Source organism: Haliotis rubra, unplaced genomic scaffold (assembly GCF_003918875.1).
Source record: "Haliotis rubra isolate DU_JTF1 unplaced genomic scaffold, ASM391887v1 Scf163, whole genome shotgun sequence".
Classification (NCBI taxonomy): Eukaryota; Metazoa; Mollusca; class Gastropoda; order Lepetellida; family Haliotidae; genus Haliotis; species Haliotis rubra.
Window position 1 is genome coordinate 1,653,511 of NW_025765592.1, and position 13,379 is coordinate 1,666,889.

At 40.8% G+C, this 13,379-nt stretch overlaps 1 protein-coding gene across 1 annotated transcript in view; it reads right to left on the reverse strand.

The window, feature by feature from the left end:
• LOC124271757 (vacuolar protein sorting-associated protein 35-like) overlaps window positions 1–13,379 on the reverse strand; it is a 114,088-nt gene that overhangs the window by 37,923 nt on the left and 62,786 nt on the right. The window contains exon 10 of the mRNA XM_046706923.1: window positions 4,173–4,269. Within this exon, the coding sequence (XP_046562879.1) occupies window positions 4,173–4,269 (97 nt within the window). The remainder of the gene's footprint in view (window positions 1–4,172; window positions 4,270–13,379) is intronic.

Consider the following 13,379-nt stretch of genomic DNA (forward strand, 5'->3'; position numbering starts at 1 on the left):
TTCTCAGTGCAAATAAAGATTATTATTATTATTATACCAAAGGCATATATGGTGCTGTTGTTTGGAAACCTTTTCTCAAGATTTTTTATTACAGCTTGAATAAAGTTATTTCTGATATTTTCAATGTCATTTCTACGTTTCAGGAGATGATTGGATTGAACTGAGCTTTTCCTGATTCATTAAGTGTCACATCAATTTGAAGCTGATCCATGTAGTTAGGTTTTCTGTGAAAAGGAATTTTCTACTGATACTTACTTGCACAAGACAAATATCAAGATTTCTCTTCTGAAACACTAGTGGACAGTTCAGAGAGAATAGACAATACACTCATCAAAAGATAAGTGCAACCAACAAATATTTGCTGAGAAATTTTCTTTGCAAATCCCTGACCCTTTGCATCCTTGTGATTGATGAAAATTGTCATAAGGGAATGTAAGCACCTGTACACAGTTTCAATTGCTTTATAGATTGCCAACCATCGTACAGAATGAACTTCTGTCGTTCTAAGTGTAGGATCTTCCAAAACAATCTGTATCTCTCTCAAGGACTCATTTCTGTTGGCAGAATGCTTGACATAATAAAACATGGAGGTTAATGTCTCACTATAGTCCTTCACTGCTGGACTATTTTCTGCAGCTTGAGAAGAAACCAATGCTAGACGGTGCGCTATGCAGTGGTAATTTACCATCATGGGATTTTTGTTTACACATCTGTCCAGTAACACCTTTGCCCAAACCTGTCATGACATGTCACTTCCAAAACCCTTACATTTAACTATGCGTACATTCTTTTCATTAAGGATATTTGTAAGTGTCTCTGCTATTGCAGATCCTTTACCCTGTTGAAGTTAGGCATTAGTAATGAAATGTGTAGATGCAGTAAATGTCTCTGGGTCAATCACAGTTGCATACACTCTTAACTTTTTTGTGAACGGTGATGTCCGTACTTTCATCAGTCAATATGCTTACAAATGGGGAACGGAAAAGCTTATTGTCCAAGTCTCTCCTTATAACCGATGCCAGCGCCGACACCATTTCGTTAACTTGTTTGAGTGGCATTCAGAAGTTGGTGTGATGAACAAAGAGGAGAGTTCTATGGATATACAACTTCTTTAATATAATATGAGCAACGTTTCGGTGTAGCTACTAAGACCGTTATCAAGCAAATTATGTTTATCCATAGAACTCTCCTCGTTCACCATTTCGTTAGCTGTTGGAATGCTGGTGTATGTTGTATATCCTGACCCACAGCCTTCCCGGATCTTTAAATTCACAATGAAAGGACAACATAGTTCACTAAGCACATTTTTCACTGCCATTTTCATTTGTCCCTTCAACGATTCAGCTTGCATGGCAAGTTTATGGTCGGCACTATCAGCGTGTCTCTTGAGCGTGGAAGTACGGAAATTATCAGTTCCATCATTGAAAACATTATGTTTTCCATTTTTCAGACAAAGTGCACAAGTCATTTTGTTTTTACACTCATTATACAGAACCCACGGATACAAACCATGCCATTTCGTTTGGAACAAACGGATCAATGTTTTGCTCTCAGTCTCAGTTTCAACATCGGTTGGCGTGTCATTGGCTATTGATGGTTCCGTTTCAATTACTGAATTAGAACTGTCATCACTTGTCTTTGCAACAGTTTCGGTATTTTCTCTATCAGTTTTTGTTCTTTTTGTTTCGAAAAATGAATGTATTTGAGCCTGCCGCTTGACAGCAGCAGACGACTTTTCACCCGACATTTTGTTTCGACAACTGCACACTGTCTTTTCAACTTCAGTTACCGGCCTTTGATATACACCTTGGAAATACACTGGTAAGGGGCATAACTCTTAATGTATAACGAAACAGCATGACTTGAATAAGCTACGTATTATAAGCTCCATGCATTGATTTAGGCACCACACTAAATGAGGGAAAGCGTGTACAGCACTGCGGGGATTACGAATGACGATTGATATGTTTTTACATGATTGATACGAGTCAAATTATTTATATAGTGCGCCAATCAGACCCACCAGGTAAAGGAATAGTGCATAATATTTAACTATCAAGCGCCAATGGCGCAAGGGCGCGGTCTAAATTAGACTCTGCATTTATAGAGCAAAACCTGTAATTAAAATTACACAATGCTAGGATATATTTCTTTGGGTTAAATAATAGTATTCTGTATTATATTTTCCTGATGACTGCGTCAGAATTCATCCCGTTATATTATTGTGCATGTTTGAACTTGATCATAGGGAAATGTGTGAACAGCTCGTTGCTATTTCCGGCTCAAATACACACGGTAATCTTATTCCCTGCAAATAATAAAATGCCCAGCAAAAACAGCTTAGGTAAATAATCTTGTCTAGAGATGTTTAATTGCAAATTTGACATCTTTACTGACAAAGTCGTCTTCTGTTGTTTGTTCATGCGAAGTGATACGATGTTATTTTCTTACCCCTGGAATTTTTTTTGACGAAAGCATAACCCATAGATTAGCCGACCCCCTTCTACAGACTGCTTTTTGGGTCCTCAAAATTTGGCTTATCTACGGTAATATACGTTACCCTAAATTTTAAAGAGGTGTAATCGGAACCACAATTTTTTATTTTATTTGGCCTTACCATACTCATGAGGGTCCGCTTTTCGCTCCTAACGTGATAGCACCAATTTCACATTATTTTAACATTCACGATCGGATTACCACCTAGTCATCCATGGACCCCAAGACCAGCGTTATTGACTCATTGAAGTTATATAAGACAATTAATTGCCAACATTTTGTTTTTGCAATCAAAGTGCCATGTACCGTGGGAAATCGACGGTGACTTGTCAAACTGTGCCATACGTAAAATGTATCCAGCCACATACCCAAAGCACTGAGCCTATGTTAATTATTATGTTAAATGTGTACATAGAAAAAAACATTATACTAAGATGATAGCAACTTGTATTATCCCTTTAAAATAACTGCTTAAGATATAATTTTTTTTGATAATGGAACAGACATTCCCTGAAGTTATATTTTCGGACGTTTTAATTGTATCACTGCTAGATTCGAGCGAACTGTGTACACAGCTGATTGCTATTTCTGGCTTAGTAGAATAACAAGTAGCATAACAGGAATTATCATGTCTAGTGCTGTTTGATTGCAAGTATCCTGCACATATATCTATTTTCATTTTCAAGGTTTGTTTTTTCACCTCAGACGATATGACATGGTTTTGACTGGGCACAATACACGAAATAGCAGTTACATTATTGTATTCTTGAATAATTATTCGCATTTGTTACCCAAAATTCGTGATACATATCGTTTTCGTCACATAGTGTATTTGTTACAGCCCTATATACAACATAAATAAACCTCAACAAGTGTTTGCCACTGATATGGCAATGTCCCTGCCACTAAAGAATGGAATATCTATATTTACTGCTTTTTATTTTTTGGTCACATACAAGATGCCTGAAATGACTGGTGTCTGCATAATCACCCAATGTAGGCTGTCAACATAATTGAAAACATTGGGTGCAATGTTTCATGAGATATCGCGTTTAAATAAGTTAAAAAACGGTCAGTGTCATGGTGACCTTGAAGATAAGGTCAAGGTCACTCAAATACACTGGTGTCTGCGTAATCCCCCAATGTAGGCTGTCACCAAATTTGAAGACATTGGGTACAACAGTTCATGAGATATCACATTAACAAGAGTTTGAAAAGTGGTCAAAGTGTCGTGGTGACCTTAAAAATAAGGTCAAGGTCACCTAAATAAACTGGTGTCTGCGTAATCCCCCAATGTAGCCTGTCACCAAATTTGAAGACATTGGGTACACCAGTTCATGAGATATCGTGTTAACAAGAATTGGGACGTACGTTCGGACATACAGTCCCCTGTTCCGCGTTGCGGCGGGGGACAAAAAGGGGACCGCTAAAAAGTATATGTTTGGTTTAGTTGAAAATGTGGTCAGGGGGCCCTTATGAGGACAGAGTGTTAAATACGTTGAATACGGTATGTTTGATACATACGAAAAGTTTTACAATGAAGAATTAAATAGTTTCTGAGTTATGCTCAAAGAAACTAATGCTACACATATTTGAAGTTGTTGCCAAAAATGCTGTACCTCATTTTATCAACATTTCAATGACATTTTAAGGAAATGATTTGGGTTAATGCATACCTGAATCACCTGTGCAATCTGTTGGGAAAAAATGTCAAAAAGCTGGATATCAGCTGGTATACCACTTCCTTCTTCATTCTGTGCAAATGCAGCGAGTCTGAAGCAAACAATACATGAACATTAGCCTTTTATGACTTATTTCATATGGTAAAGTGAGGTGGGTGTTAACTGCATATGACCTTGTATGACTGATTGACTGAGTACAGTTTTAAGCAGCTTTTAACAATATTCCAGCAATATCACCATCAGTAGTGCCACTATCATTACTATTTCATAACTATTTGAGTGTACAAGTACTACTACTTGAGTGTACTAATATTTAAGTGTACTACTGAAACATGTGTTACTTTATGTCCCAAACATACCCATATAGAACAAAATGTTTTGCTAGTGGAGAAATCTGTTTTATGGATGTAACGGGCATATATTAAAACAGCATTAAGCATTAAGGTCCACTTTCCACAGTCAACAGCAGCACAATTGGGCCACTTTCAGATTTCACACTGACTAGCCATATGTGTTGGAGCTTGTTCAGTACCATGTGTGCCCTCCTCATCGCATTCGCACCAGCAATCCAACGTTGTCTCATTGACTAACACACATGAACTCAGCATTAGGCAACCTGCGCCCAGCTCCTGAACATTCTACTAAGACTTCTACCAAGAGCAATCCATATGTGTCCACATTACCCGCAATTTTAGCCATTTGCAGGTGCAATTGTGATCAGCATAGATGTTCAGATGTTCATGACCTGTGTCAGAATCAGCTCAACATGAGGACACCAGGCACGAAGATGGGCAGCCTGCAAGCAGTTTCATTGGGTTTGGGCAGTTATGTGACCGCTAAACGGTGTGCTTGGTTGATGCTGCGGTCATAAAACGATTATGCAAATGGTGTAGCCAAACTTGATTGACCTTGGAAGGAGACGTCATACGTCCCTGTCTTGACCTGGGCCAATAGAGTGGGCTAATTCAGTGTGCTACTACTAGAGTGGGCAACTTACTAATTCAGTGTGCTACTACTAGAGTGAGCTACTTACTAATTCAGTATGCTACTACTAGAGTGGGCTACTTACTAATTCAATGTGAAGCTACAAGAGTGGGCTACTTACTAATTCAGTGTGCTAATACTAGAGTGAGCTACTTACTAATTCAGTGTGCAGCTACTAGAGTCGGCTACTTACTAATTCAGTGTGCTGCTACAAGAGTGGGCTACTTACTAATTCAGAATGCAGCTACTAGAGTGAGCTACTTACTAATTCAGTGTGCTTATACTAGAGTGAGCTACTTACTAATTCAGTGTGCTGCTACAAGAGTGAGCTACTTACTAATTCAGTGTGCTGGTACAAGAGTGGGCTACTTACTAATTCAGTGTGCTGGTACAAGAGTGGGCTACTTACTAATTCAGTGTGCTGGTACAAGAGTGAGCTACTTACTAATTCAGTGTGCTGGTACAAGAGTGAGCTACTTACTAATTCAGTGTGCTGGTACAAGAGTGGGCTACTTACTAATTCAGTGTGCTGGTACAAGAGTGGGCTACTTACTAATTCAGAATGCAGCTACTAGAGTGAGCTACTTACTAATTCAGTGTGCTGCTACTAGAGTGAGCTACTTACTAATTCAGTGTGCTACTACAAGAGTGGGCTACTTACTAATTCAGTGTGCTGGTACAAGAGTGAGCTACTTACTAATTCAGTGTGCTGGTACAAGAGTGGGCTACTTACTAATTCAGTGTGCTGGTACAAGAGTGGGCTACTTACTAATTCAGAATGCAGCTACTAGAGTGAGCTACTTACTAATTCAGTGTGCAGCTACTAGAGTGAGCTACTTACTAATTCAGGGTGCTACTACTAGAGCGGGCTACTTACTAATTCAGTGTGCTACTACTAGAGTGTGCTACTTACTAATTCAGTGTGCTGCTACAAGAGTGGGCTACTTACTAATTCAGTGTGCTGGTACTAGAGTGGGCTACTTACTAATTCAGTGTGCTACTACTAGAGTGAGCTACTTACTAATTCAGTGTGCTGGTACTAGAGTGGGCTACTTACTAATTCAGTGTGCTACTACTAGAGTGGGCTACTTACTAATTCAGTGTGCTGCTACAAGAGTGGGCTACTTACTAATTCAGTGTGCTACTACTAGATTGAGCTACTTACTAATTCAGTGTGCTACTACTAGAGTGGGCTACTTACTAATTCAGTGTGCTGGTACAAGAGCGGGCTACTTACTAATTCAGTGTGCTACTACTAGAGTGAGCTACTTACTAATTCAGAATGCAGCTACTAGAGTGAGCTACTTACTAATTCAGTGTGCTGGTACTAGAGTGGGCTACTTACTAATTCAGTGTGCTACTACAAGAGTGGGCTACTTACTAATTCAGTGTGCTGGTACAAGAGTGAGCTACTTACTAATTCAGAATGCAGCTACTAGAGTGAGCTACTTACTAATTCAGTGTGCTGGTACAAGAGTGGGCTACTTACTAATTCAGTGTGCTACTACAAGAGTGGGCTACTTACTAATTCAGTGTGCTGGTACAAGAGTGAGCTACTTACTAATTCAGTGTGCTGGTACAAGAGTGGGCTACTTACTAATTCAGTGTGTGGCTAGAGTGAGCTACTTACTAATTCAGAATGCAGTAGAGTGAGCTACTTACTAATTCAGTGTGCTGGTACAAGAGTGGGCTACTTACTAATTCAGTGAGCTACTACAAGAGTGGGCTACTTACTAATTCAGTGTGCTGGTACAAGAGTGAGCTACTTACTAATTCAGTGTGCTGGTACAAGAGTGGGCTACTTACTAATTCAGTGTGCTGGTACTAGAGTGGGCTACTTACTAATTCAGAATGCAGCTACTAGAGTGAGCTACTTACTAATTCAGTGTGCTGGTACTAGAGTGGGCTACTTACTAATTCAGAATGCAGCTACTAGAGTGAGCTACTTACTAATTCAGTGTGCTACTACTAGAGTGGGCTACTTACTAATTCAGTGTGCAGCTACTAGAGTGAGCTACTTACTAATTCAGGGTGCTACTACTAGAGCGGGCTACTTACTAATTCAGTGTGCTACTACTAGAGTGTGCTACTTACTAATTCAGTGTGCTGCTACAAGAGTGGGCTACTTACTAATTCAGTGTGCTGGTACAAGAGTGGGCTACTTACTAATTCAGTGTGCTACTACTAGAGTGAGCTACTAACTAATTCAGTGTGCTACTACTAGAGTGGGCTACTTACTAATTCAGTGTGCTGGTACTAGAGTGGGCTACTTACTAATTCAGTGTGCTACTACTAGAGTGGGCAACTTACTAATTTAGTGCCATCACTAGAGTCGGCTACTTACTAATTCAGTGTGCTGGTACTAGAGTGAGCTACGTACTAATTCAGTGTGCAGCTATTAGAGTGGGCTACTTACTAATTCAGTGTGCAGCTATTAGAGTGGGCAACTTACTAATTCAGTGTGCTACTACTAGAGTGGGCTACTTACTAATTCAGTGTGCAGCTATTAGAGTGGGCTACTTACTAATTCAGTGTGCTGGTACAAGAGTGGGCTACTTACAAATTCAGTGTGCTACTACTAGAGTGAGCTACTTACTAATTCAGTGTGCTACTACTAGAGTGAGCTACTTACTAATTCAGTGTGCTACTACAAGAGTGGGCTACTTACTAATTCAGTGTGCAGCTATTAGAGTGGGCTAATTACTAATTCAGTGAGCTACTACAAGAGTGGGCTACTTACTAATTCAGTGTGCAGCTATTAGAGTGGGCTACTTACTAATTCAGTGTGCTACTACTAGAGTGGGCTACTTACTAATTCAGTGTGCTACTACTAGAGTGGGCTACTTACTAATTCAGTGTTCTGCTACGAGAGTGGGCTACTTACTAGTCATTCAGTGAAACATACAATTTCTAGAATGCCAATCAAAAAATTAGTCATTCAGTGTGCTGCTACTAGAGTGAGCTACTTATTAATTCAGTGCCGGTACTAGAGTGAGCTACTTACTAATTCAGTGTGCTACTACTAGAGAGAGCTACTTACTAATTCAGTGTGCTGGTACAAGAGTGGGCTACTTACTAATTCAGTGTGCAGCTATTAGAGTGGGCTACTTACTAATTCAGTGTGCAGCTATTAGAGTGGGCAACTTACTAATTCAGTGTGCTACTACTAGAGTGGGCTACTTACTAATTCAGTGTGCAGCTATTAGAGTGGGCTACTTACTAATTCAGTGTGCTGGTACAAGAGCGGGCTACTTACAAATTCAGTGTGCTACTACTAGAGTGAGCTACTTACTAATTCAGTGTGCTACTACTAGAGTGAGCTACTTACTAATTCAGTGTGCTACTACTAGAGTGGGCTACTTACTAATTCAGTGTGCAGCTATTAGAGTGGGCTACTTACTAATTCAGTGTGCTACTACAAGAGTGAGCTAATTACTAATTCAGTGAGCTACTACAAGAGTGGGCTACTTACTAATTCAGTGTGCAGCTATTAGAGTGGGCTACTTACTAATTCAGTGTGCTACTACTAGAGTGGGCTACTTACTAATTCAGTGTGCTACTACTAGAGTGGGCTACTTACTAATTCAGTGTTCTGCTACTAGAGTGGGCTACTTACTAGTCATTCAGTGAAACATACAACTTCTAGAATGCCAATCAAACAATTAGTCATTCAGTGTGCTGCTACTAGAGTGGGCTACTTACTACTCATTCAGTGTGCTGCTACTACTGCTTAAGAGTGCTAAAGTACTGTCGGAAATAGAAAAAACCCTGTTTTTTTCACATTTACTTTACTGAGGAGAAAGTAGTGCAGAAATGAGCAATGCGACTTATTTGGAACAGACCTTGGCTTTATGCAAATTAGTGTGCGATGATATTGCATTACAAAGGACACTTTTTAAATGTCCATTTTGAAATTAGACTTAGCTTCATTACAAACGATAGGTGACATAAAAAATAATAGCTTTAATACTGAAACTATTAGCCACCATGGAGTCTCACTATCACTATAAAAACAAACAGGTAGGAGGGGTCGTCTCAAAAGCAAAATCAGAACGGGTGTCGATATCGGCTAAAATAAGATAATCCTTTAGGGGAATTAATTGGGGAAGTAAACGGCATGTCATAACAGTTTACAAATAATATCCAGTCCTGTCGATCTTCGGGTGGTCATGCCACCTATATATTTTGAGACATTTAATACTATGGCTGATTTAAGTTTATCTATGGGTACCATACTCTTTTACATATCTCAATATAAACTATGAAAGAATGACACGTACGATGTTAATTAACAGATGAGATATATTCAGCACACATTAAAAAGAATCAGATATCTTTGAAATGACCCCTTGTGCCTGTATGCAGCACATGCATTTCATGCCAGGCTAATCGACGCCACGTCATCATACCTGGCTGAGCGATGTAATTGTCTTCTATAGTCTGATCTATTGTTTTGTGCAACTGTTTGCATTTTTTCAAAGTTTTGCCAGATTTTACGAGTAAACATGCTTTTCTGGATATCCTATTACGCATCCCACTGAACGCCCAGTTAGGCCGATGTGGGTTATTTCGACATATGCTATTTGCAATTGTGTAAATTATAGGGAGCAGAGTAACAGCCTAAAAACATTTTTTTTCTATTTGCGACAGTACTTTAATACTACAGCAAAAGTTTTATCGGTCATCTCTTCTTCAGTTATCAGTCAGCTCCCAAGTTGTGCCAAAGAAATGTTTATTAATAAAACAACTGTTGTGTTAAATTGCTTGTTGTGTTGTGTTTGCACAAAATGACAATTCATATATTTTTGTTTGTGCAAACAGAAAAAGTGTTCTCACTCGTATGTATTATTAACTTAAATAGGTATGTTGTACTATGTTTCTGCGCACTCTTTGAATCATTGAAGTGTCACTCCTTAATATTACGTATCACCTGGCCTTACCAAGTATTCTCAGCAGCGGAAGCATGCGCACACTTTGTTTACTTCCCACAACCCTTTCTACTTCCTTCTGCTCCAAGTCATAGTGCTCGCAACATAACAGCACGTACAAATTTGCTACTGCTTTTTCCGGCACCGTAAGTGATTGGTATTGTCGCTACTATACCTCACTGTCGATGGGAAGCTGCCAACTATCGCTGACATGGCCTCCAGACGCTCTGCAAGGCGAGGTAGAACAGATGCTGCAAGCTCAAGTGCGCCTTCCTCAACCAACGAAAGGGTTGACACGCACCGCCATGTTGGAGATGAGGATGGGGCATCACACAGTACCAGGAAAGCTCCATACCTGACTACAGCTGGGTTACGCCAGAGATTACATGCTATTGGGGTCAGTGTGCCTTCGACATGGGGGAGGAAGACTGTGTTGCAACTGTATAAAGAGAACTGTGTGATCAGCAGGGATGAAGAGGCGGTTCCAGTAACCCTCCCCCGTAACAGTGGCTCAAGTCTGAAATCGGCCATTCCTTCTTTGCAGCACACCCGCTCGCACACTGGAATTTCCGGGAACACCGAGGAGACATCCGATACCAGGGTAACACCACCAACTCCTTCAGCTGACATGATTGGCATAATGAGGGAAATGAAGGATCTGATTTCTTCCCTCTCACAGCAATTAAATTCAAGGGGTAGGTCAAACGATGATAACATATCACCACCTTCAGTGCAGATCGTGTCGTCTGATACCATTCCCTATGTAAATTTTGTTGATGAACATACAAGAAGAAAAAGCAGGGAAATATGTTAACCTAGCATCACTGCTGCTGCCTACACAAGAAGCTGGTGACTATAGAGTGTCAGAAGAATCAGGAGGGTGTAGGAATGTCAAGGCAGATCCCCGACTCATCAGAAACTTAAACTTTGCTGAATTTACTAGATCTTTCAAAATCTACAAAGACATTTTCTGTGAAGCGTGGCCAAACAGAAGAGCCCAACTGGACCAACATGAACATACTGTTGGAGAACTACACAACCTGTATGGTGGTTTCGTCCATTACGAATACCACAAACACTTTGCTGCTTGTGTCACGGCACTAGCTGAGAGGGAGATACATCTCGACTGGGGGGATCCCCGATACCAGGATCTACACGACCTGAACATCTGGACTAAGCTGTAGGTCTTGTGTACGATGTGCCAGCATTAGCCACGACACAGCTACATGCCCGTCAGTGCTGGGGCAAGAGAGTGACTTGCCTCGAGCGGCAGCCATAAGGAAGACCTACACCCCTTCATCGACTACAACCGATTCATATTGACGGCAGAGGATACAACACCAAGGGCAAGAAGTTTGCAATAACTTCAACCAGGACGGATGTATGAGATCCCGGTGCAACTTTCTTCATGTTTGTGCCTCTTGCTTTGGCAAAGGTCACAGTAAGCTCGATTGCCGGAAGACCAAACATACTCATGACAAGAAGCAGTCATACGAGAAAAAATGACCATCATTGACGCTACTTAACGTAGACCAGTTACAAGAAGAACTGGCTTCCCATCCAGACGCAGACTTTGTGGCATATGTGACCAATGGACTTAAATATGGTTTCATCCCCTCGTGTCATCAGTGCCAGACGAAACTTGGGAGTGTAGGAACAACCTGAGTGCTCGAAAAGACCCTGCAACTGTTACTGCATTAGTACAACAAGAACTGGATAGGGGCTATATTGATGGACCATTTAAACATTCACCTTTTGAACTGTTTCGAGTAAGTCCACTGGGGCTAGCAGAAAGTAAATATAGCCTGAAGAAGAGGTTGATCCTCGATTTGTCAGCACCTCACGACCACTGTGAAATTATGAGCATCAATGACATGATAGACAAAGACGTGTGCTCGTTAACCTATGTGACAGTATATGATGCAATACAACAATTGAATGATGTTGGCAAGGGCGCTCAAATGTGCAAGGTGGATATCAAAGATGTATTTAAACAAGTACCAATCCATCCTGATTTCTGGCCACTGTTTGGATTCAAATGGGCAATTCAGTACTATTTCTTCAAAAGTCTCGCGTTCGGGTGTAGATCTAGTCCTCGCATCTTTCATCATATTTCACAAGCTATTGAGTGGATTCTAAACAACAATTACAATGTCAATTTCATGCTCCATTTACTTGATGACTTTCTAACCATTGATAGTCCCACTTATCCAGCTACCAATACTATGAACACTCTCAGAGATGTCTTCAAAAAGCTACGGGTTCCCTTATCTGAACATAAAATGCTAGGACCGGCTTGTGAGATGGAGTACTTGGGTATAGTGATGAGACAATGACAGCCCAGCTCCACCGTGACAAACTGTCCAGGATACCCACCATGATTCAAGAATTCAGTCACAAGAGAAAGTGCACCAAACAACAGCTACTATCATTGATTGGACATTTGTGCTATGCCTGCAAAGTTGTGGTGCCTGGGCGGTCATTCGTGTCATGTCGTGCAGACATGAACATGTGGCACACGTTTCTTCGCAAGTGGAATGGTGTGTCATTCTTCCATGAATCGTCATCGACACCAGCTCCAGACATGAGACTGTATACTGATGCCTCTACGTTAGGATTTGGAGGATATTTCAATGGTTCATGGTTCTCTGCACCATGGCCAGCCACCATGCAACGTCTGTGCTGTAGTAACAGTCGATCTATGGCTCTCCTGGAACTTTACCCCATTGTGGTAACAGCAGTGATGTGGGGTGAAAAGTGGTCAACTAAACAGATTGTGTTCTATTGTGACAACGAATCTACTGTACGCATTATTACAAAGGGTAGATCAAAATGCAAGGACATTATGCCTTTATGCACAGGTTAACTTCTTTAGCTGCTTCTCATAATGTTGTTGCACATGCTAAACATGTGCCTGGTGTCTGTAATCAAATTGCTGATTCTCTATCTCGGCTGCAGATCGCTCGGTTCCGGACACTAGCCCCCAAAGCAGATCTTCAAGCGACACCATGCCCACCCCCGTCACAACTGACATGGGTCTGGCAAAACATCTGAACACCCTATGGGTGGCATCAATCAGAGCAAGAACCAGAACTACTTATGCAACTGGTTTCCAGTCCTACATCTCATTCCTCCTTAGATACAGCTTGTATACAACTCTGACGCAGCCATTCGGAAACCTACCACCAGTGAACTCAGCACTGCTACAACAATATGTGGCATACTGTTTTGGTGAAGCTAAACTTCAGTATAGCACTGTGAAGTCTTACCTTGCGGGCATTCGATTCAC